Genomic DNA, 23,554 nt, shown 5'->3' with positions numbered 1-23,554 from the left:
CCCGAGATAAATAGGGGAACGTCGCGCATCATAAATAACCCCGCAGGGAGGGACAATAAATAGGGGAGGGGGCGGTGTCCGGAGCGCTCAGCGGGCGCTGTGGTTGAACACCCGGCCCATGACGGCAGCGAAGGAGCGGAGCCGCTTCAGCGCCTGGTGCCGCTGGTACGGCTGAGCCCAGAAATCCCAGACCTTGATGGGGACCCGGGGGTGGTGGCCGTGTCCTTCCTGCGGGGACAGCGCGGTCAGCGGGGGCTGAAGGGCTCCTGTGTGCTGTACCTGGGCTCCTTCCAACCCCCGCGTCCTCACCTGGACGTGGCGCAGCAGCTGCTCCATCGTGGTCTCCAGCTGGGGCTGGGGCTGGTCCCGGAAGATGTCGGAGCCCAGCAGGTCCCGGTAGTGCTGGAGAGCCTGGCGGATCCGGTGTAGGCAGCGCTGCGGGGAGAGGGGGGTGAGATGGGGGTCCGGGACCCTCCGGGACCCTCCCCACACCTCCACTGGCACTCCGGGACCCCCGGGCACTCATGGGAACCCTCGGCATGGCTGGGACCCCTCTGAGATCCCCAAACGCATCTTCAGCATCCCTGGGACCCCTCTGAGATCCCCAAACGCATCCTTAGCATCCCTGGAACCCCGGGACCCCCAGGGGGATCCCCCAGCATCCCTGGGACCCATCTGAGATCCCCAAACTCATCTTCAGCATCTCTGGGACCCCCAGGCACCCCCGGGACCCCCAGGAGAATCCCCCAGCATCTCTGGGACCCATCTGGGACCTCCAAGTGCATCCTCAGCATCTCTGGGACCCCTAGGCACTCTCTTGGACCCCCAGGGGGATCCCCCAGCATCTCTGGGACCCATGTGGGACCTCCAAACTCATCCTCAGCATCCCTGGGACCCCCGGGCACTCGTGGGATCCACCAGCATCTCTGGGACCCTTCTGGGACTTCCAAACGCATCCTCAGCATCTCTGGGACCCCCAAGCACCCCCGGGACCCCCAGGGGGATCCCCCAGCATCCCTGGGACCCTTCTGGGATCCCCAAACACATCCTCAGCATCTCTGGGACTCTCTCAGATATCCCTGGACCCCCAGGGGGATCCCTCACCCTTGCTGGGACCTCCAGGCACTCCTGGAATCCCCAGGTGCATCCCCGGGACCCCTCTGGGACCCTCAGATTCATCCTCAGCATCCTCGGGACCCCCAGACATCCCCGGGACCCCCTGGTGTATCCCCCAGCATCCCTGGGAACTCCAGGCGCATTCCACAACATCCCCGGGACCCCTGGGCACTCCTGGAACCCCCAAAGAATTCCTTGAGCTTCCATCTGGGAACCCCAAGCACATCCTGTAGCACTTCGGGTGCATCCCCCAGGATATCTCGGGACCCCCAGGACAGCTCGGGACCCCCAGGTACATCTCGGGGACCCCCAAACATCCTTGGGAACCCGGACAAACCCCCGAGCATCCCCTAAACCCCGGACACCCCGGCACTCTCAGCATCTCTGCAATCCTCGAGCACAACCAGGCGAGCCCCCAGCATCCCTGGACCACCCCGGGACCCCCCGGGACCCCCGGAAACCCCCCGGTACCGTGTGGTTCGTCTCCAGCGTCAGGGGGTCACAGGAATCGCTGCAGCGGATCCGGGGGGGCCAATTCTGGGAGTCCTCGTCCAGCAGCTGCATCCCCTCCTGGAGAAGGGATCAGCGGGGTCCCAACGTGCCCCGGAATCCCCGGGGGGACCCCGAACTCCCGGTCCCACCCGCGCTGCGATCCCTCCTCACCCCCCGGTTCTTCCCGGTGTCACCGGGTGAGACCCCGCGCTCACCAGCGCCGAGTGCGGCTCTTTGACTGTCGCCAGTAGTCGCGACAGCTCCCGGGACAGGATCCTGCAGGCGGCCCAGTCCGGGCGGTGAAGCGGGACCGGGGCCGGTGCCGGTGCCGGTGCCGCGGGGGGCGGCAGCAGCAGAGCGAGGAGGACGCAGAGGCAGAGGCGGCGGAGCGGAGCCATCGGAGATCGGTCTGTGCCGACACCGGCGCCGCCACCGGGCTCTTATGGGGCGGCGGCAGGTGGGGAATCCCGGGGCAGGTGGCTCCCGCCGCTGCGAAATCGCCGCCGCCTCCCTCGAAAGCAGAACCGATACCGGGCCGGGGTCCCCGGGCTGCGCCCCGCCGCACCGGGACGGGACGGGACGGGATGGGATGGGACGGGCAGGAAAACCCGGGGCAGTTCCTGGCGGGATGGGAGGCACCGGCACCGGCACCGACACCGGCACCGGGACCCCCCCTCGATCCACCTGGGCTGTCCCGGTGAGCGCAGCGGGGAGCCCGGGCGGTGTCACCCCGGTGGATCCCCGGCGCGTCCCCTCCCGTGTGCCTCAGTGTCACCTCGGTGTCCCCGCGGTGTCACCGGGCAGTGCTGCCCGAGGCACCGCAATCTCGGTGACCCCGGCGGGGCGGCTCCGGAGCTTCCCGGGGCTCCGCCCGCCGGGGCTGCCCCCGGCCTTTCCCGGGCACCGGGCGCGCCGCGGGCACCGGCGCCGGGGCTGGGCCGGGGGGGGGGGAACAGGAAGGGGGCACTGCCGGGTGTCTGCGACACTTGGGGACACTGAGGGACAATGGGGGACAATGGGGGACACTGAGGGACAATGGGGGGCACTGCCGGGTGTCTGCGACACTTGGGGACACTGAGGGACAATGGGGGGCACTGCCGGGAGTCTGCGACACTTGGGGACACTGAGGGACAGTGGGGGGCACTGCCGGGTGTCTGCGACACTTGGGGACACTGAGGGACAATGGGGGGCACTGAGGGACAATGGGGGGCACTGCCGGGCGTCTGCGACACTTGGGGACACTGAGGGACAGTGGGGGGGCACTGCCGGGTGTCTGCGACACTTGGGGACACTGAGGGACAATGGGGGGCACTGCCGGGTGTCTGCGACACTTGGGGACACTGAGGGACAATGGGGGGCACTGCCGGGTGTCTGCGACACTTGGGGACACTGAGGGACAATGGGGGGGCACTGCCGGGCGTCTGCGACACTTGGGGACACTGAGGGGCAATGGGGGGCGCTGAGGGAGAATGGGGGGCACTGAGGGACCCTGTGGGACAGTGGGGGACACGGAGGGAGAATGGGGGACACTGAGGGACCCTGTGGGACAGTGAGGGACATTGGGGGACACTGCCGGGTGTCTGCGACACTTGGGGACACTGAGGGACAGTGGGGGGGCACTGAGGGAGAATGGGGGGCACTGAGGGAGAGTGGGGGACATTGGGGAGCACTGAGGGACATTGGGGGACACTGAGGGACAATGGGGGGCACTGCCGGGTGTCTGCGACACTTGGGGACACTGAGGGACAGTGGGGGGCACTGCCGGGTGTCTGCGACACTTGGGGACACTGAGGGACAATGGGGGGCACTGCCGGGCGTCTGCGACACTTGGGGACCTCGTGGGGCACTGGGGGACACTGAGAGACATTGGAGGACACTGAGGGACCCCGAGGGACACTGAGGGACATTGAGGGACAATGAGGGCACTGAGGAACAATAGGGGGCACTGAGGGACACTGGGGGACCCTGTGGGACACTGAGGGACAGTGGAGGACACTGAGGGACAATGGGGGACACTGAGGGAGAATGGGGGACCCTGTGGGACACTGAGACACACTGAGGGACAGTGAGGGACATTGGGGGATAATGGGGGATCCCGAGGGACACTGGACACGTTGTCCCCTCCCCGTACGACACTGGGGGACAATGTGGGACATTGGGGGACCCCGAGGGACACTGGGGGACAATGGGGAACACTGAGGGACCCTGTGGGACACAGAGGGACCCTGTGGGACACTGAAGGATAATGGGGGACCCCGAGGGACACTGGACACATTGTCGTCCCCCCCCGTGCGACACTGGGGGACAATGTGGGACATTGGGGGACTCCGAGGGACACTGAGGGAGAATGGGGGACACTGAGAGACACTTGGGGACCTCGTGGGGCACTGAGGGACACTGAGGGACAATGGGGGACACTGAGAGACAATGGGGGACCAAGAGGGACACTGGGGGAAAATGGGGGACACTGAGGGACATTGGGGGACACTGAGGGATAATGGGGGATCCCGAGGGACACTGGACACATTGTCCCCCCCCGTGGGACACTGGGGGACAATGTGGGACATTGGGGGACCCCGAGGGACACTGGGGGACAATGTGAGTCTGAGGGACAATGGGGGACACTGAGGGACTCCGTGGGACACTGAGGGACATTAGGGGATACTGAGGGACACTGAAGGACAGTGGGGGACACTGAGGGACCCGTGGGACACTGAGAGACAATGGGGGCACTGAGGGACAGTGGGAGACCCTGAGAGGCCCCGAGGGACACTGGAGGACAATGTGGGACACTGACGGATAATGGGGGACACTGAGAGACCCCGTGGGACACTGAGGGACAATGGAGGACTCTGAGGGACAGTGGGCGACATTGAGGGACCCTGTGGGACAATGTGGGTCTGAGGGACCCTTTGGGACAATGTGGGTCCCCACGGGACAGTGTGGGACCCCATGGGGCACTGAGGGACACTGAGGGACCCCATGGGACACCGGCGGACATTGTGGGGTGCCAGGGGAGTACAAGGGACACTGAGGGACATTTGGGACACGGTGGGACCCAATGGGGTGCCAGGGGACACGGTGAAGCCATGAAGCGACTGTGGAACATTGGGGGGTGCCAGGGGACATTGTGGGGGACACCAAGGGACACGCTGTGATACCAGTGGGACACTGTGGGGCATTTGGGGACACTTTAGCATCCTGTGGGGTGCCAAGGACACTTTGGGACCTCGTCGGGCACCCCGTGGGGTGGCAGGGGACACCGTGGCACCTCGGGGGACACCAATGGACACTGTGAAACGCCAGGGGACTCTGCACTCTGGGACATTTAGGGACAATTTGGGATTCCGTGGGGTGCCAGAGGAGGAGAACGGACACTGAAGAGCATTTGGGGACACTTCGGGACTCCATGGGGACACGGTGGGACGGCGAAGGGTACCGGGGGACCCGTGGGACATTGTGGGACCCCAGCGCACGCTGTGGACTGTGCGGGACACTTGGGGACAACTGGGGATGCCGAGGGGTGCCCGAGGACGCTGCGCGACACCCGCGGGCACCGTGCGATGCCACGGGCTGCTGTGTGACATCCGTCGGACACCGTTAGGGTATCTGGGGACGCTGCGCGACACCCGTGGGACGCCACAGATCGCACGGGTCGGCAGCGCCCGGGGGTCCGAGGGGTGCCCGGGGGTCCCGGGACTGCCCCCGGGGCTCCCCCGTCGCGAACCGGCCGATCTGAGCCTTTTTGTCCCGTGCGCCGCCCCGTCCCGCCGCGCCGCTTAGTCCCGCCCCCCTCGGGCGCTGATTGGTCGGTGATCGACGCTCGGCGCTGCCATTGGTCGGCGCCCCGGGGTGGGCCCGGTTTACCGGGCAGGGGCGCGGTTGCCGTAGCGACGGCGGGAGCGGCCCCGGCCCCGGCCCGGCCGCGGCGGCGCAGCGGGACGAGCCCGGGAGCGCGGCCCCGGCGCGGCTCTGCCCGTGGCGGCTCGGTAACGGCGCACGCGGAGGGGTGTGGGTGGCGGCTCCGGGCTCGGGCCGGGCCCCCCGTGCCCCGCCTGGGGCTGCGGCCGCTGATACCGCCGATCCCGCCGGCGGGTTCGGTGTGGGCACGCGGTGATAAAGGTGGCGGTTGCGAAGCTGGCACGAAGCCCCGGGGGTGTGGCGGGGAGGGGCCCGGGTGGGGCTCGGTTTGGCTCCCCGGGAGGGTGCCCGGTCCCTCGGGACACTGCCCGGTCCCTCGAGACACTGCCCGGTGCTCAGAGACCACTGCTCGGTAACTCAGGACACTGCCCGGTGCCTCGGGACACTGCCCGGTCCCTTGGGGCACTGCCCGCTTCATTTGGAGGTTGCTCCGTGCTCTGGGACCACTGCCCGGTATCCGCGGGAGGCTGCCTGCCGCCTTGGGCTGCTTCCCGGTTCCCTCAGATGCTGCCTGGCGCTCTGGGACCAGTGCCCGGTGCTCAGGGATCAGTGCCCAGTTCCCGAGGACCCCTGTCTGGTGCTCAGAGACTCTTTCCCGGTGTTCAGGGACCAGTGCCCGGTGCTCAGAGATTCCTGCCCGCTGCTCAGATACTCTTTCCCGGTGCTCAGGGACCCCTCTCCGGTGCTCAGAGATCCCTGCCCAGTGTTCAGGGACCAGTGCCTGGTACCCAGGGATCCCTGGCCAGTACTCAGGACCCCCTGTCCAGTGCTCAGAGATCCCTGTCCCGTGTTCAGGGACCAGTGCCCAGTACCCAGGGATCCCTGGCCAGTACTCAGGAGCCACTGCCCTGTGCTCAGAGATCTCTGCCCGGTACCCAGGGACCAGTGCCCAGTACCCAGGGACCCTGCCCAGTGCTCAGGAGCCCCTGCCTGGTGTTCAGGGACCAGTACCTGGTACCCAGGGACCTCTTCCCAGTGCTCAGAGACCAGTGCTGGGTGCCCAGGGACCCCTTCCCGGTGCTCAGGGACCCCTGCCCGGTGCTCAGAGACCTCTTCCCGGTGCTCAGAGACCCCTGCCCGGTACCCAGGGATCCCTGGCCAGTACTCAGGAGCCCCTGTTCGGTGCTCAGAGACCTCTCCAGTGCTCAGAGATCCCTTCCCGGTGCTCAGAGACCCCTTCCCAGTGTGCAGGGAACCCTGCCCGGTGCTCAGAGATTCCTACTCAGTGCCCAGGGGCCCCTGTCCGGTGCTCAGAGATCTCTTCCTGGTGCTCAGAGACCCCTGCCCGGTGCTCAGAGACCTCCTCCCGGTGCCCTGGGGCCACCCCACCCCTTCCCCTGGCCATGCTGGGGCTCTGAGCACACCCTGGGGAAGGGACTTTACATCCCCAGCCCAGCTGAACCCTGCACCTCACCCCCCCGGAGATTCCAGCTGCCCTTCCCATCCCCACCACCACCAATTGCAAGATCTCATGGTGTCCCTGAGCAACCCCCTCATTTCCTTTTCCCTCCCCAAGGCCGGGATCCACCATGAATTTCGAAGGGCTCAACCCCTCCCTGGCCGAGTTCGCTCCTCCCCTGCACCCCGCGCTGGAGCCGGTGCTGGATCCTCACCTGAACCCCAACCTGGTGGAGCTGGACCCCGAGGGGGTGTCCCTGGAGGGGCTCCCTGTGCCTGAGTCCGTGCACCTGATGGAGGGCATGTACAGCGAGCTGCACACGGCCGTGTCCGAGGTCGGCGTGCCCGTCTCCGTGGCTCACTTCGACCTGCACGAGGAGATGCTGTGGGTTGGCAACCACGGGGTAGGTTTGGGGAGCCTTTGGAGACGTTTTGGGAAGCCTTGGAGAGGTTTTGGAAGCACTGGAGAGGTTTTGGATCCCTGGAGAGGTTTTGGGAGGCTCTGGAGAGGTTTTGGGAGGCTCTGGAGAGGTTTGGGAAGCTCTGGAGAAGTTTTGGGAAGCCCTGGAGAGGTTTTGGGAAGCCCTGGAGAAGTTTTGGAAGCTCTGGGGAGGTTCTGGGAGGCTTTGGAGAGGTTTTAGATCCCTGGAGAGGTTTGGGAAGCTTTGGAGAAGCCTTGAGAAGCCCTGGAGAGGTTTTGGGAAGCTTTGGAGAGGTTTGGGAAGCATTGGAGAGGTTTTGGGAAACCCTGGAGAGGTCTTGGGAAGCCCTGGAGAAGTTTTGGGAAGCCCTGGAGAGGTTTGGGAAGCCCTGGAGAGTTTTTGGAAAGCCCTGGAGAGATTTTGGGAAGCCCTGGAGAGGTTTTGGGAGGCTCTGGAAGGTCTTGAGAAGCCCTGGACAGGTCTTGAGAAGCCCTGGAGAGGTCTTGAGAAGCCCTGGAGAGATTTTGGGAAGCCCTGGAGAGGTTTTGGAAGCCCTGGGGAGTTTGTGGGGTGTGATGGGGTTGTGGGATGGGCTGGGTTGGGTTGGAAGGGAGAGGAAATCTGCTCTGGTGATGCCAGGAGAGGTTACCATGGACAGAGTTAAAGGATAAAGACAGGAATTTATTGAAAAGCCTTCCAAGGGTCCATCCTGGGCAGAGCCTCCACCCAGCTGGGGACAACAATCACGAGTTTTTCTGACAGATAAAAGTTGGGTCTATTTGCACATCAGAGCTTAATTGTCCAGTTACAGCTTGAGGTGATGCAATCCCATTCCCCCAGTTTGCTCCCTTAATTCACTTTTTGTTGACATTTTTCAGGGCTTGAGGCAGTGAGATGTCCTTGAGTTTCAGGCCTAGAGAGGAATTGTTTTGAATAAAACAGGAGAACAGCAGCTGGCAGGCTGTGGAATTTTAGAGTTCTGCACTAAAGCAGCACTGATCTGCAAAATATAAAAGCTAAAACTTGAGGTCTCCCTGGAGCCTTCTCCTTCTCCTTCTCCTTCTCCTTCTCCTTCTCCTTCTCCTTCTCCTTCTCCTTCTCCTTCTCCTTCTCCTTCTCCTTCTCCTTCTCCTTCTCTTCTCTCATCCTCTTCCATGTCCTTCCACTATTCCAGGGTGCTCCAAACCCCTCCAGGCTGGCCCTGGACACTTCCAGGGGCACCCACAGCTTCTGTGGGAAATCCATTCCAACACCTCACCATCCTCCCAGGGAGGAATTTCATCCCTCTATCCCATCTTTTATTTTAAAACCTTTTCCCTTTATCTCTCTGTGTGAATTCTGGGAGCACAAACCTCTCACTGCTCTGGGGTTGTGTTGGGATTTTTTATTTGTGTCTGCTGCACCCAGGGACAAATCTGGTTCGGAGCACCGTGGAACGCCCCCATAACCTGGAAAAACCGGGATCTGGCAGAGAATGAAGCGACCTCAGCTGTGTCACACCCACTGGGACACAGAGTTGTGACATCCCTGTCCCCTCTGTGCTTTCAGGGCCACGCCACCTCCTTCTTTGGGCCCACTCTGGAGCGCTACTCGTCCTTCCAAGTGAACAGCAGCGATGACATCCGCCAGATCCAGAGCCTGGAGAACGGCGTCCTCTTCCTCACCAAAACCAACCTCAAGTACCAGTCCCGGGGCGGCCTCATCATCTTCGACTACCTGTGAGTGCTCCTGGCCCTCCCAGCCCTTCCTGCTCCCTCCTGGAGCAGGGCAGGACCTGAGGGTGTCCTGCCTGTCCCCAGCATGGATGAATCCGAGGACATGCACAGCCTGCTGCTGACGGACAACAACACCCTGCTGGTGGCTGGGCTGCAGAACCACGTCCTGGAGATCGACCTCAACACCGTCCAGGAGACGCAGAAGGTGTGGCTGGGCAGGGGGGCTGCTCCCTGGAGCTTTGCTCTGGGATTGGTTCCTGCTCTTCCCTGTTCGTCCCTGCCCGTCCCTGCTCTTCTCTCCTCTTCCTTGTTGTTCCCTGCTCCTGCTCTTCCCTCCTCATCCCTGTTATTCTCTGTTCTTCCCTGCTCATCCCTGCTCTTCCCTCCTCATCCCTGTTATTCCCTGCTCATCCCTCCTCATCCCTGCTCATCCCTGTTGTTCCCTGCTCATTCCTGTTGTTCCCTGCTCTTCCCTGCTCTTCCCTGCTCTTCCCTGCTCTTCCCTGCTCTTCCCTGCTCTTCCCTGCTCTTCCCTGCTCTTCCCTGCTCTTCCCTGCTCTTCCCTGCTCTTCCCTGCTCTTCCCTGCTCTTCCCTGCTCTTCCCTGCTCATCCCTGCCCATCCCTGCTCATCCCTGTTCTTCACTCCTCTTCCTTGTTGTTCCCTGCTCCTGCTGTTCCCTCCTCATCCCTCCTCATCCCTGCTCATCCCTGTTCTTCCCTGTTCTTCCCTGCTCTTCCCTGCTCATCCCTGTTCTTCCCTGCTCATGCTCTTCCCTCCTCATCTCTCTTCTTCCCTACTCATCCCTCTTCTTCCCTGCTCATCCCTGTTCTTTCCCACTCTTCCCTGCTGTTCCCTGCTGTTCCCTGCTCATTCCTGCTCTTCCCTGCTTGTCCCTGCCCATCCCTGCCATTCCCTCTTCTTCCCTGCTCATCTCTGTTCTTTCCTGCTCATCTCTCCTCATCCCTGCTCATCCCTGCCATTTCCTCTTCTTCCCTCTTCTTCCCTGCCCATCCCTCTTCTTCCCTGCCCATCCCTCCTCATCCTTTCTCCTCCCTGCTCCTCCCTGCTCATCCCTGCTCCTCCCCTCTCCTCCCCTCTCCTCCCTGCTCATCCCTTCTCCTCCCTGTCCTCCCCAGTACACCGTGGAGGTGCCGGGCATCACCATCATGAGGCAATCCAACCGCTTCTTCTTCTGCGGGCACACCTCAGGCAAGGTAACTCCCGTTACCAGGGGGAAAATCCCGGAATTCGGGCTCTTCCCAGCGCTCCAAGGGCTGGGTGACCACAACCAGAACATCCCCTCACAGGTGTCCCTGCGTGACCTGCGCACCTTCGTGGTGGAGCACGAGTTCGACGCGCACTCCGGGAGCCTGTCGGACTTCGACGTGCACGGCAACCTGCTGGTGACCTGCGGCTTCTCCAGCCGCATGAACGGCCTGGCCTGCGACCGCTTCCTCAAGGTCTACGACCTGCGCATGATGAGAGCCACCACCCCCCTGCAGGTCCACATCGACCCCTTCTTCCTCCGCTTCATCCCCACCTACACCTCCCGCCTGGCCATCATCTCCCAGACAGGTGAGGGTGTGGGAGAGGGGAATGGATTTTTGAGCGTGTCTTGGTTTGGAGGACAGGTGTGTGCTGAGAAAGGAAGGAGCTTCTCTTTGAAATGGAGAATGAAAACCTCCTTCTCCAAATTATTGTAATTTTGAAATCAAGGGGCTCTCAGGCAAAGATGTGGGAATTAGGAATAACAGTTCTTTACTAGGGAAATTAAAATAGAAATACAGAACTACAAAGAAACAAACCCCAAACCCTGACACAGTCAGAGTACAACCTGACACCCGTCAGGCAGGGTGTTGGCAGCAGTGCCATTCCATGGTGGCTGCATCCTCCTGCAGTGACAGATGTGACTCAGTCCCATTCCATGGTGGCTGCATCCTCCTGCAGTGACAGGTGTGGTTCAGTCCCATTCCATGGTGGCTGCATCCTCCTGCAGTGACAGATGTGGCTCAGTTGGAGCAGTGCTCCTGTACAAGGTGCAGTTTCCCTCCCAAGGTCCAGTGGTGATGTGGAGAAATCCGGTTTTCCTCTGGAGTCCAGTGGAGAAAGGGGCTCCCTTAGTGTCCCAAAACCTCTGTTTTATCTTGGTAAGAAATGTTGGGCTCTTCCCCCTGGCTGGAGCAGCTCCCAATGGGATGCAGTAATTTTATCAGTGGGACTCAATGGCCATTAGCAGAAAATGACTCCCTGGAGGAAGGATGGGTTGTGAAAAGATAAAGAACAATGCCCTGCCTGGTTTATAAAACATGGCCATGAACAGGAGATATCCCATGAGGTAAAGAACACTGCCCTGCCTGGTTTCAATGGATGCTCATTAGCAGAATATCTCCCATGGAGATCAGGATCACTGCCCCACCCTCAACAGATGGTGATAGAACAGATACCTTTATCACACTCTGTATTGTAACCCAAGACAGAACACTAAATTAATATGATGATGCAGAAGCCGATTTATTGTTTATAATTAGTTTCAATTATACACTTTAGAACAACTTTTTACATGGGTGTACATAATAGGATTGGAAATTTTTTTTTGTTTACGTGTCTTGTTTGAGGATCTTTAGGTTTGGTTACTTGTTCAGGTCTTTGCCACCTATTTTTATTTCAGGTTTTTTAATTTCGGCATCTTGTTTTTTTTTCTTTTTAATTTAGCACAGTTTATGTTTCAGTAACTTTGAAGGGTTTTAAAACAAGTTACAGAAAAATTTTCAAAAAGTTTCTTTCTTTTGCACCTGTTATAAACATAGTTCTAAACTAAGAAATATGTAAAAAAACCAGCCAAGCATGGGAAAATACAGCAAAGTACAGAGCAAAGAATCTAAACAGCAAAATATGAACAACAATGACTAAATTTAGTTTGGCTGGTGCATACAACTCGAGCCATGGCCTGGACTTGTCTTGTTCTCAGGTGTTGGGATTTGGAGATTTGAGGAACTTTTGGGGTTGTCCTGTGCAAGAACAGGAGCTGGACTTGATGATCCTTGTGAGTTCTCTTCAGCTCAGGATATTCCATGATTCTGGAGACCAGAGAGTGTTTGGACAATGCTCTCAAGTCTTTAATATTCTCAGGTGTTGGGATTTGGAGATTTGAGGAACTTTTGGGGTTGTCCTGTGCAGGGACAGGAACTGGACTTTGATCCTTGTGAGTTCTCTTCAGCTCAGGATATTCCATAATTTGAGATGTCAGGGAGGATTTGGACAATGCTCTCAGGTGCTGAGATTTGGGGCCTGGGGAGGTTTTGGGCTTGTCCTGCACAGTCCAGGAGCTGAACATTGACCCTCATGGATCCCTTCCCACTTAGGCCATTCCACGATGATTGTCCGAGCGCCGCTTCCCCATGTCCACCCCCTTCCAGATACACATCACCACACCCAGATTCTCCCCCTTCTCCCCAGGCCAGTGCCAGTTCTGTGAGCCCACCGGGCTGGCCAACCCCGCTGACATCTTCCACGTCAACACCGTGGGGCCGCTCATCATGACCTTCGACGTTTCGGCCAGCAAGCAGGCGCTGGCCTTCGGCGACTCCGAGGGCTGCGTCCACCTCTGGGCCGACTCCCCAGAGGTCACCTTCAATGCCTACTCCAGGGAGACCGACTTTGCCCTGCCCTGCATGGTGGACACGTTGCCACACCTGGACTGGAACCAGGACCTGGTGCCGCTGTCGCTGATCCCGGTGCCGCTGACCAACGACGCGCTGCTCTCCGACTGGCCCGCCGCCAACTCGGCCCCGGCGCCGCGGTGAGTGCCGGTGAAACCAGGCTGGGAGGGGCTCTGGATGAGTCCCTCTCTTTGCTGATGGCTTCAGTGGCTGCCTAAAGAGGCTAGAGAAAATTGTAAGCTTTCTTTTTGTCCCTGGTAGTGAGCTCTCAGGAGCTCACATCAGCCAGCAGAGAAAGAGCGGAACCTTGCTTGTGTTCCACAAGAATCTTTATTTCATGGGAAGGGAGTCAAGCAGGATTCCCTCAGAGACAAAGGGGAGACAGTCATATTTATAGGTTCAGGGAGGATTCAAACTCCAGCCAGTAAAAAGTTTATACAAAGAACAGCATCCAATCTAAGTGAGAAGTTCTAAAGATGAACTGACCAATTACACAGACTAATTTCTAACCAATTATCTTCCAAAGTGTTAGAGAGTGACCAAATTCTTAAGGATTTTAGCTTTGTATCTAGGAAACCTTATCTATTATAGTATGTAAGCTTTCTTTTTGCCCCTGGTAGTTGTTTTAGCAGGAGCTGAGAGTGCTAATATGGATCAGCCATCTCTCAGGAGCTCACATCAGCCAGTAGAGAAGGAGCAGAGCCTTGCTTGTGTTCCACAAGAATCTTTATTTCATGCCAAGGGTGGTCAAGCAGGATTCTCTCAGAACAGCCATATTTATAGGTTCAAGGGGGATTCAAAATACAGCCAATAAAAGTTTATACAAAGAACAGCATCCAATCTAAGTGAGAAGTTCTAAAGGTGAACTGACCAATCACACAGACTAATTTCTAACCAATTATCTTCCAAAGTGTTAGAGAGTGACCAAATTCTTAAGGATTTTGGCTCAGCTTTGGTATCTAGGATACCTTATCTATTATAGTAAGTTCCAGGGGCCAGGGGAAGATGGCTTTGGAGGAATTGTATCATCCACAGAAAATTAAGAGAAAAAAAGGAAGTATTTATTAAAGGCTTTTCATAGATGCACCATGGGCAGTCAAAGCCTCCCAGCATGGATGCTGGACATGAGTTTTTCACAGAATTCACAGAATTTTGGGTTGGAAAAGACCTCCAACCCAAGCCCTAACACCTCAACTAGACCATGGCACCCAGTGCTACATCAAATTTTTTTTTAAAGACATCCAGGAGTGGTGACTCCACCACCTCCCAGGGCAGACCATTCCAGTACTTGATCACTCTTTCTTTTTGAAAAACTTTTTAATATCCAACCTAATTTTCCCTTGATGCAGCTTGAGACTGTGTTCTCTCATTCTGTTAGTTGCTGCCTGGTGGAAGAGACCAACCCCCACCTGACTACAACCACCTTTCAGGAAGTTTTAGAGAGTGATAAGGTCACCCCTGAATCTCCTTTCATAACTTTGGTCTATTTATATATCAAGGGTTTATTCTCCAGTCACAGTTTCAGGTAATGGAGTTGTTTACTCCAAGTTTGCTCCCCTCAATTCACTGCTGTTGACAACTCTGGGGGCAGTGAGGTGTCCTTGAGTTCCAGGCCTAGACAGGAATTGTTTTGTTGGAATAAAACAGGAGAGCAGCAGCTGACAGGCTGTGGAGTTTTAGAATTCTGCACTAAAGCAGTACAGGATGTGAAAAATACAAAATCTAAATCCTAAGGCATTGTACTGCTTGCCTGTGAAACCCCAGATGAGTTTCCTGCAGTGGAGCTGTGACTGGGCAGGTGGGAGGGTGGTGGGACATGGTCCAACCTCCCTCCTCCCCACTCCCAGTGGGATCCTGGCTCTGCTGTGCCCATGTGGAATCTCCTTTTTCCCCCAACACCCCCCGTGCTCAGCATGAAAAACGAACCTGGGGAAGGGCTGAGGAGGGGGCAGCACTCAGGACACCCTCAGGGTGAGTCCCTGAGCACACCCTGCATGGGTGAGAGATTCTGCTCTGAGTCAGGGGGTGTTTCCAGGAGAGCCCCCCCGGTGGATCCCGAGATTCTGCGCACCATGAAGAAGGTGGGGTTCATTGGCTACGCCCCGAACCCCAGGACCAAGCTGCGTAACCAGGTACCCACTCCCAGCTGGGGAATTTGGGGAGGGTGGAGCTCTGCAGCCTGGGAAGGGACAGAGCTCTCTGCATGCTGAGGGATCCCTGAGGTTTCAGACACGAGGTGGAATTCCCTTGGGATGGTGCAGGTGTAGTTTGGAGGTGACGGCTTCTCCTGAGCAGGGAAAGGGATGGAGTTTTCCCAGTTCCATCCCTCTGTGGCTCTGTGGGCAGGGAAGGTCTGAGCTGTCAGGTTGGGAGGTTCATGGCACGTCCCTCACCCTTGGGAAAACACTGCCCTGTGCTTTCCCACAGTGACAAATCCCTGCGAGCAGGAAGGTGTGGAGGCCTCGTGCAGCTCCAGGGAGGGCCCCACTCAGTTCTGTGGATCCCTTTGCTCATTCAGAGAGGCAGGAAAAGCCCAGGAGGTGCTTGTGGGGCTTCTCCCCACCTCAGGGTTCAGCTGCTCACCCCTTCTCTCTCCCTGCTCCAAGATTCCTTACAGGTTAAAGGAGATGGACAACGAGTTTGACAACTTCAGCCAAGTCCCCGAGTCCCCGATCGGGCGTGAGGAGGAGCCACATCTCTACAGGGTGGCCAAGAAGTACAGGAAGGTGGTGGCCTTGGGGAAAAGGCTCTGTGGGGTGCACCCATGGTGTGGGGAGGTGTTTGTTTCACCTGTCACATCTCTGCTCAGGTCACCATCAAATACTCCAAGCTGGGGCTGGAGGATTTTGACTTCAAGCATTACAACAAGACGCTGTTTGCAGGGCTGGAGCCCCACATTCCCAACGCCTACTGCAACTGCATGATCCAGGTGGGAGCTGCTCCAGCCTCACTCAGACCCCTGTGGGTCACCCCCAGAGCCCCCCCTGACTGCAGGGTGTCTGCCAGGTGCTGTATTTCCTGGAGCCAGTCCGCTGCCTGGTGCAGAACCACCTGTGCCAGAAGGAATTCTGCCTGGGCTGCGAGCTGGGCTTGCTCTTCCACATGCTGGACCTGTCCCGAGGAGACCCCTGCCAGGTCTGTGCTGGGCTGTGCTGCCCAGGAGGGTCACAGGGATGGCACAGGGATGGGAGCAGTGCTGGGCAGGCAGATGGAAACTCCTGCTGACCTCAGTGACTTGTTGCTCTTGCCCCATGCCCAGGGAAGCAATTTTCTGCGGGCTTTCCGCACCATCCCGGAGGCGTCGGCGCTGGGTTTGATCCTGGCAGACTCAGACGAAGCCACGGGGAAGGTGAACCTGGGGAGGCTGATTCAGAGCTGGAACCGTTTCATCCTGACTCAGCTGCACCAGGAAACCCAGGAGCAGGAGGGACCCCAGGCCTACCGTGGGGCTGGCAGCAGGTGAGGCCCTGGCATGAGGGTGGGACAGGGAATGACCCAGAGACCCCACCCAGCCCTCAGGAAGGTTTCTCGCTGCTCATGCCCTGAGGGATCCATGAGAAATGCAGCTTCCCCCATGTTTGAACCCTGTGCTGAGCCTCTGCCCCCCTAAAATCTGTTTGGAAGCTTGAGGCTTTACAGGGGACACCAGCTGAGCTTCCAGAGGAAGGCTGGCACTGCTCAGATGGCTGATTCCCTGAAATCTGCTGGAATTTGGGAGCTGGCCCTGTGCATCCTGAGCTGTGTGTCCCCAGCTTAGGGATCTCTGCTGATCCCAGTGCTGTTTTTTCCAGCAGCTTTGGCTCCTCGGGGGACTCTGTCATCGGGCAGCTGTTCAGCTGTGAGATGGAGAACTGCAGCATGTGCCGCTGCGGGAAGGAGACTGTCCGTGTGTCCTCCACGCTGCTCTTCACCCTCTCCTACCCTGACAGCACCGGTAACAGCAGGGCCCAGCCCCCCCCAGCTGGGTGGGGTTTGTTATCCATGAATTTTCCAGCTGGAACACACCCACAGCCAGGAGCTGCCTGGGTTTCCAACCAGCCAAGCTTTTGGCTTCAGAAAGACACATTTGGGGCTTGACCTTCAGGCTGGTGGTTACAAGGAAAACCCCAGAGGTTTGGCTGAGCTCAGCTGGTCAAGGTTTGTGTGTTGGGAGAGGTGACGTTATTCTCCTTTCTCCCTGCAGAAAAACCAGCCAAGGATTACGAGTTCGCCCAAATTTTAAAGCGCAGCATCTGCTTGGAGCAGAACACGCAAGCCTGGTGTGAGAATTGTGAGAAATACCAGCCCACGGTGAGCCTGGGAGGGGGGTCAGGCTCGAGGGGCTGTGGGACAGAGGGGTGAGGGGGGCAGATTCTCTGTGAGTCACCAGGGAACCTCCTCAGAGATTCGGTTCCTGGCCCAGCTGGCAGCCCTGGGGTATTTCCTGGGCTCTGCATTCCTCTTGTGCAGGGGCAAGGATTCAGCAGGGAGAAAAAAAACCCCAAGAACTGCTGGAGCAGCCCTGTTGTCCTGGAATTGCCCTCAGGAATGCAGCCAGGGAGGGGAGGAAGCTCTGCAGGCTGAAGGGTTGGCGGATGTCCCAAATCCTGCTGGGACCCTCCCCAGGACTCTCATTTCCACCTCCCCCTCTCCCTGCAGGTGCAGACCCGGAACATTCGCTGCCTGCCAGACGTGCTGGTCATTAACTGTGAGGTGAACAGCTCCAAGGAGGCAGATTTCTGGAAAACACAGGCTGAGGTGGGGGACACACTCTGGACACGTGGGGGTTGAGGTGCCCGGCCCTGCCGAGGTTTTCACTCTGCTCTCGTTGTCTCTGGCCTCTCTCCCTCCACCTGAGCGGTGCTTGCAGAGGATCTGGTGCATTTGGGTCATGCCTGTGGCATGATCTGTGCATTTGGAGTTGGAAAAGATGAGATCTCCTGATCTGGCAGAGCTGAAGGGACTGCAGGAGTCACTTTGTCCTTCCCCCAGCCCCCCCCAGGAGCACTAAGGCAGTGACCTTGGGTTTCCATTGTTTTTTCCCCTGTCACCAACTTTAATATCCCTGTGTTTTCCCTGCTCCTGGCCTGGCTGTCAGCCATGTGTCCCCAGGGCTGTCACCCTGTGCTGATGTTTGCCTGTGTATCGTTGCCAGTATTCCTTTCAGAAAGCCATGATGAAGAGAGGAGGCTTTGACATCACCAAGGGAAAGGAGATCTCTCTTGGAGAGTGGTAGGTAGAAATTCAGGAGGAATTTCTTCATGGAAAGAGTTTGGACCTGTCCAGGGAGGTGGTGGAGTCACCATCCCTGGAGGTGTCCAAGGAAAGATTGGATGTGGCACTCTGGTCTGGGTGACAGGGTGGGGGATTGGCCAGAGGTTGGATTTGATAATCTTGGAAAGCTTTTCTAACCTCAGAGATTCTGTTCCTGGGGCAGTTCCTCTGAGCAGTGACACCTCCTGGGTAATTCTCTGGGCTATTTCTCATCTAAATTATGTTAATTTGATATCCTGCCTGAGGCTGCACCACATCCCCTTTGTCATCCACCTCATGACCCCTTTTTGAGCCCCTTTCCTAACTGACCAAAGCCCCAAAACCACATTGGCTGAGCACCTCTCCCAGAGTCCTGCTCACACAGAAATTTTAGGAATCAGTTGGTGGGTGGGAGTGACCTGGGTGACATCTCCTTCCACCTCATCTTTCCATGATTCCCCATGCAGGAAGGATCTGGGGAACCCTGACACAGGCCATTCATATCCTTCTGTGGAGGAACTGAAGAACATTTGGATCCCTCACGCCATCAAGATGAGGTTGACCAAGAGCAAAGAGCTCGACGTGAGCAACTGCAGCGAGACCGATGAGGTAAAGTGACAGAATCACTGTGGCTGAGGTGACAGAAGCAGCCTCAGAACCACTTTCTGCTGAGGAGATAACTCAGAGGAGTCTGGGCTGGTGGTCTGGGGGGTTCAGATTTTCCCTCTTCCTCCCACAGCTGAGCCCCACGGATGACCCCGAGTCCGTGTACATCTACGACCTCATGGCCACCGTTGTCCACATCCTGGATTCCCGCACTGGGGGCAGCCTGGTGGGGCACATCAAGGTGGGAGAGACCTACCACCAAAGGAAGGAGGTAAGACCCTGCAGGACTTTACCCCCTATGTGATCCCTCCTTCCTGGCTCTCTAAGCCAAGTGTTGAGTGTTTGGTTGAACGTGCCAAGAGCTGCTGGGGCCCCTCACGGGGAGGGAAGGGCTGAAAAGCCTCTTCCCACACCTACTCAGGCTGGTTCCTCCTGGCCACGGGCACGGTGCCAGCTTGTCCTTGTACTTCCAGGTAAGGGCAGGGACGTCATCTCCCTTCCCGAGGAAAGGGCTGGTCTGGACAGTCCTGGTTTCTGCTGGAGATGCCCAAGTCAGGAGTTCCCAGAGTGTGTCAAGGCTCCATCCCTGTGTCTTATCTCTTGCATCTCCCTGGAGTTTTGCTCAGGAGCTGGGCAGAGCCCGGAGCCCGTCCAGTCCAATCCTTTCACGTCCTCTGTCACCACCCAGGGCAGCAGGGATTTCCCCACGGTGTCCCAGGAAGGGCGGGGGTTCCCACATGGCACTGTCACACCCTCCTTTCCCTGGTAATTGGGCAGAGGAGTCACTGCTCTGGCCTGGGGGGGCCCCTAAGGCTGTGCCTTTCCCCCCAGGGAGTCACACACCAGCAGTGGTACCTCTTCAACGACTTCCTCATCGAGCCCGTGGACAAGGTGAGCGCCGAGGTGACACCATGGCCACCCCCTGCAGCCACCCAGGTTACCCCTGACCATCCCCCTTCCCCTGCAGTGCGAGGCTGTGCAGTTTGACATGAGCTGGAAGGTGCCAGCCATCCTCTACTACGCCCGGAGGAACCTCAACTCCAAGTACAACCTCGTCAGTGAGTGCCCGGCGTGGAAGTGGCGGCGGGGCCGGCGCCGCCGCGGCACCGCTGAGTTCCTTCCCCTTTTTTTCCCTGCACAGTCAAGAACCCCATCGAGGCCAGCGTGCTCCTGGCTGAGGCCTCGCTGGCCCGCAAGCAGCGCAAGTGCCACGCCACCTTCATCCCCCTCATGCTCAACGAGATGCCCCAGGCGGGAGACCTGGTGGGGCTGGACGCGGAGTTTGTCACGCTGAACGAGGTGGGGATGGGGACAAGGTGGGGACAAGGCACAGGGATGCCCTCTGGGGTTGTTGGTCACCACGTGGCTCGTCCCTGGTGGCAGGAGGAGGCTGAGCTGCGCAGCGATGGCACCAAGTCCACCATCAAGCCCAGCCAGATGTCGGTGGCCAGGATCACCTGCGTGCGCGGGCAGGGCCCCAACGAGGGCGTCCCCTTCATCGATGACTACATCTCCACCCAGGAGCAGGTATGGGGTGCACAGCTGGCCTCAGGCAGCTCCCCAGGAAGGACATGGAGCTGTGTTCTCCATGGGGACCTCACCTGGGCACCTGTGATCTCCATGGGGACATCACCTGGGCATTTGTGTTCTCCATGGTGATGTCACTTGAGCACCTGGGTGTTCTCCATGGGGACATCACCTGGGCGTCTGTGTTCTCCATGGGGACATCACCTGGGCATCTGTGTTCTCCATGGTGATGTCACCTGGGCACCTGGGTATTCTCCATGGTGATGTCACCTGGGCACCTGGGTATTCTCCATGGTGATCTCACCTGGGCACCTGGGTGTTCTCCATGGTGATGTCACTTGAGCACCTGGGTGTTCTCTGTGATGACCTCACCTGGGCATCTGTGTTCTCCATGATGACCTCATTTGGCCAACTGGGTGCTCCCCATGAACTCCTCTGTCCGCTGTGGTGTCCCCATGGACCCCTGGGTGTTCTCCAAGGACTCCTTTGTTCCCTTTGGTGACCTTACCTGGACTCCTGTGTTCTCCATGGTGACCTCAGTCGGACACCCAGGACCCCATGGACACCTGGGTGCTCCCCAGGGACACCTGGGTGCTGACCATGGACTCCAGTGTCCTCTATGTTCACCTCACCTGGACACCTCTGTGCTCCATGCTCACCTGGGGCTGTTGTCCTTCAACACCAGCCCCCTCCCCAGGGTGCTTAGAGGGAAATTGAGGAGGGGGCAGAGCTCGTGGGCCCTGCCAGCCCCTCCAGCTGCCCTGCTCTCTGCAGGTGGTGGATTACCTGACCCAGTACTCTGGGATCAAACCAGGAGACCTGGATGCCAAGATCTCCTCCAAGCACCTGACCACCCTCAAATCCACTTACCTGAAGCTGCGTTTCCTCATCGATGTGGGCGTCAAGTTCGTGGGCCACGGGCTGCAGAAGGATTTCCGTGTCATCAACCTGATGGTGACAGCCTGAGCCCCCTCCCTGGCCACGGTGGGGGGCTGGGGTGGGGCTGGGAGGGGTCGGGTCGGGTCCCTGCCCCCCCTGCCCCGACAGCAGGACCCTGTCCCCTCCTTAGGTGCCCAAGGACCAGGTGATCGACACCGTGTACCTGTTCCACATCCCGAGGAAGAGGATGATCTCCCTGCGCTTCCTCGCCTGGTACTTCCTGGGTCGGTAGCCGAACTCTGGGATCCGGGAAGGGGCGGAATCCCCCGAGGGTCCCCGCGCTGAGCCAGGGCTGTCCCCGCAGACCTGAAGATCCAGGGGGAGACCCACGACAGCATCGAGGATGCGCGGACGGCGCTGCAGCTCTACCGCAAGTACCTGGAGCTGAGCCCGCAGGGCTCGGAGCCCGAGGAGTTCCGGAAGGTGCTCAAGGGGCTCTACGAGAAGGGCCGCAAGCTGGACTGGAAGGTGCCCGAGCCCGACAGCCAGAGCAGCCCCAAGCGTAAGATGTCACCGCCGTCCCCTCCCCGTGTCCCCTGTCCCCTCTCATCCCGCGGTGTCCCCGCAGATGGGGCTGTGTTCCCCCCGGCCGCTGCCCTCTCCCCCTGTCCCCTCCCTGTGTCACCTCTCCTCTCCCCCGTCCCCTCTCCTCTCTCCGCGTCCCCTCTTACCCCGTTCTGTCCCCCCTCCCCGTGTCCCCTCTCACCCCGGCTGTCCCTCTGTCCTTTTCCTCGTGTCCTCTGTCCCCTACCCATGTCCCCTGTCCCCTCCCCGTCTCACTTCTCACCCCACTGTGTCCCCTGTCCTCTTCCTCGTGTCCTCTCCCCACTCCCCGTGTCCCCTGTCCTGTCCCCGTGTCCCCTGTCCTCTCCCCCGTGTCCCCTGTCCTGTCCCCCTGTCCCCTCGCCGTGTCCCCTGTCCCCTCCCCATGTCCCCCCTCACCCCACTGTGTCCCCTGTCCTCTCCCCCGTGTCCCCTTTCCCTTCCCCATGTCCCCTGTCCCCTCCCCGTCTCCCCTCTCACCCCGCCGTGTCCCCTGTCCTGTTCCCCTCTCCCCTGCCCATGTCCCCTGTCCTGTCCCCGTGTTCCCTGTCCCCTCTCACCCCACGCTGTCCCCTGTCCCCTCCCGTGTCCCCTGTCCCCTCCCGTGTCCCCTCTCACCCCGCGCTGTCCCCGCAGACGGGGCCGTGTTCCCCCCCGTGCTGGCGCTGTGACCGGAGCCCCCGCGAGGAGCAGCGCCGGGAGCGGCGGACGCGCGTGGAACTGGAACCAGCAGCGGGGCCGGGGCTGTCCCCGACCCGCCCGACCCCCGCCCCGGGCCCGGTGCCCCGGGGCTCCCCTTTCCCTGCCGGTACCGGGAAGCACTGCCTTCCCCGGCCCACTCGCCCGCCGGCCCGGGCGCCCTCATAAAACAGCCTCGAACCCCCGTGCGACCGTGTCCTCCTTGGCTCCGGGGGGCGGGACCGGGACCGGGACCGGGGGCACGCCAGGAACGACCCGGGCTCACACCGCCACTGGTACCGGGGACACGGCAGAAAGGATCGGGGCTGGGGCCGGAACACGGCACGGAGGAGCCGGACCGGGACCGGGACAAGACGGAAGGTTCCGGATCGGGCACAGGCAAGAAGGAGCGGGGCTGACACCGGGGACACGGCAGGAATGACCGGGACCGGGGACTGGGAGGGACGTGGTGTAGAGGAGCCGGTCCGGGGTTGGCACCGGGGACACGGCAGAAAGGACTGGGACCGGGCTCGGAACGGGACCGGCACTGGGGACACGGCAGAAAGGACTGGGACCGGGCTCGGAACGGGACCGGCACTGGGGACACGGCAGAAAGGACTGGGACCGGGCTCGGAACGGGACCGGCACCGGGGACACGGCAGAAAGGACCGGGACCGGGCTCGGAACGGGACCGGCACCGGGGACACGGCAGAAAGGACTGGGACCGGGCTCGGAACGGGACCGGCACTGGGGACACGGCAGGACAGACCCAGGTTCGGCCCGGGGCTCAGACCGGGAGCTCTGTGGGGCGGAACGGACCCGGAACCGGGCCCAGGCGAGGCTGGCACCGGGAGCACGGCAGGAAGGACCAAGGTTTGGGTCGGTGCTCAGACCCGGGGGCACGGCAGGACGGACCGGGACCGGACTGGGGGCACGGCGGGACGGACCCGGACCCAGACGCGGTCTCGGACCGGAGCTCAGGACCGGGGGCACGGCAGGACGGACCCGGTCTCGGTCTCGGACCAGAGTTCAGACCGGGGGCACAGCGGGACGGACCCGGTCTCGGACCGGTCCCGGAACGCGACTGAGCAGGGACGGGGGCGTGGCCATCCCTGCATAGTGGGCGGGGTCATATCAGGCTCCGCCCACTCGCGGGCGAGCGCCACGCGGCCGGGCCCTAGCAACGGCGGGGCCCTCGGCGCCCGTCCCGGGCTGCCCTCAGCGCCGCCTGCTCGCGGGACGGCCCCACCGCGGCCCGAGGAGCCGCCCCTGCTGGTCTGACCGGTTCGACCGGCTCCGCCGCC

The 23,554-nt window shown here is 60.0% G+C and overlaps 2 protein-coding genes across 4 annotated transcripts; one reads left to right on the top strand and one right to left on the bottom strand.

Moving 5' to 3' along the window:
• Positions 1–87: 87 nt before the first annotated feature.
• IL23A (interleukin 23 subunit alpha) lies at positions 88–2,006 on the bottom strand. Its single transcript, XM_033083108.1, has 4 exons — positions 1,824–2,006; positions 1,588–1,686; positions 310–435; positions 88–228 (listed from the first exon to the last, which is right to left on the bottom strand). Exons 1-4 carry the CDS (start codon positions 2,004–2,006, stop codon positions 88–90), a joined length of 549 nt encoding a protein of 182 aa, XP_032938999.1.
• Positions 2,007–5,538: 3,532 nt separating this feature from the next.
• On the top strand, positions 5,539–23,164 carry PAN2 (poly(A) specific ribonuclease subunit PAN2). 3 transcript variants are annotated; one of them, XM_033083359.2, is made up of 26 exons: positions 5,539–5,597; positions 7,046–7,331; positions 8,898–9,067; positions 9,149–9,269; positions 10,203–10,280; positions 10,374–10,641; positions 12,523–12,865; positions 14,761–14,857; positions 15,332–15,451; positions 15,535–15,654; positions 15,732–15,860; positions 15,985–16,184; positions 16,517–16,659; positions 16,909–17,015; positions 17,364–17,462; positions 17,860–17,936; positions 18,425–18,566; positions 18,697–18,834; positions 19,395–19,454; positions 19,531–19,621; positions 19,705–19,862; positions 19,947–20,090; positions 20,865–21,044; positions 21,160–21,253; positions 21,334–21,531; positions 22,209–23,164. In XM_033083359.2, exons 2-26 carry the CDS (start codon positions 7,059–7,061, stop codon positions 22,241–22,243), a joined length of 3,585 nt encoding a protein of 1,194 aa, XP_032939250.1. In that variant the 5' UTR covers positions 5,539–5,597; positions 7,046–7,058; the 3' UTR covers positions 22,244–23,164. The 3 variants fall into 3 exon arrangements, with proteins under 3 accessions (XP_032939250.1, XP_032939251.1, XP_032939252.1); XM_033083360.2 differs by having other exon boundaries at positions 16,520–16,659; positions 22,209–23,163; XM_033083361.1 differs by lacking the exons at positions 21,334–21,531; positions 22,209–23,164 and having other exon boundaries at positions 20,865–21,074; positions 21,160–21,251.
• The last annotated feature ends 390 nt before the right edge of the window (positions 23,165–23,554 follow it).

This window comes from Catharus ustulatus, chromosome 31 (assembly GCF_009819885.2).
Source record: "Catharus ustulatus isolate bCatUst1 chromosome 31, bCatUst1.pri.v2, whole genome shotgun sequence".
Lineage (NCBI taxonomy): Eukaryota > Metazoa > Chordata > Aves > Passeriformes > Turdidae > Catharus > Catharus ustulatus.
Note: the sequence above shows the minus strand (reverse complement) of the source record. Positions and strands in the feature narration are given on the sequence as shown.

What these genes read in the sequence shown, in the direction of transcription:
- IL23A (XM_033083108.1), bottom strand. Translation starts at nt 2,006, where the DNA reads ATGGCTCCGCTCCGCCGCCTCTGCCTCTGCGTCCTCCTCGCTCTGCTG. An exon ending in AAGAGCCGCACTCGGCGCTG is followed by an intron (nt 1,687 to 1,823) that starts GTGAGCGCGGGG and finishes TCCCTTCTCCAG; the next exon opens with GAGGGGATGCAGCTGCTGGA. An exon ending in CGCTGGAGACGAACCACACG is followed by an intron (nt 436 to 1,587) that starts GTACCGGGGGGT and finishes CTCTCCCCGCAG; the next exon opens with CGCTGCCTACACCGGATCCG.
- PAN2 (XM_033083359.2), top strand. Translation starts at nt 7,059, where the DNA reads ATGAATTTCGAAGGGCTCAACCCCTCCCTGGCCGAGTTCGCTCCTCCC. An exon ending in TGTGGGTTGGCAACCACGGG is followed by an intron (nt 7,332 to 8,897) that starts GTAGGTTTGGGG and finishes CTGTGCTTTCAG; the next exon opens with GGCCACGCCACCTCCTTCTT. An exon ending in CAGCCAGAGCAGCCCCAAGC is followed by an intron (nt 21,532 to 22,208) that starts GTAAGATGTCAC and finishes CTGTCCCCGCAG; the next exon opens with ACGGGGCCGTGTTCCCCCCC.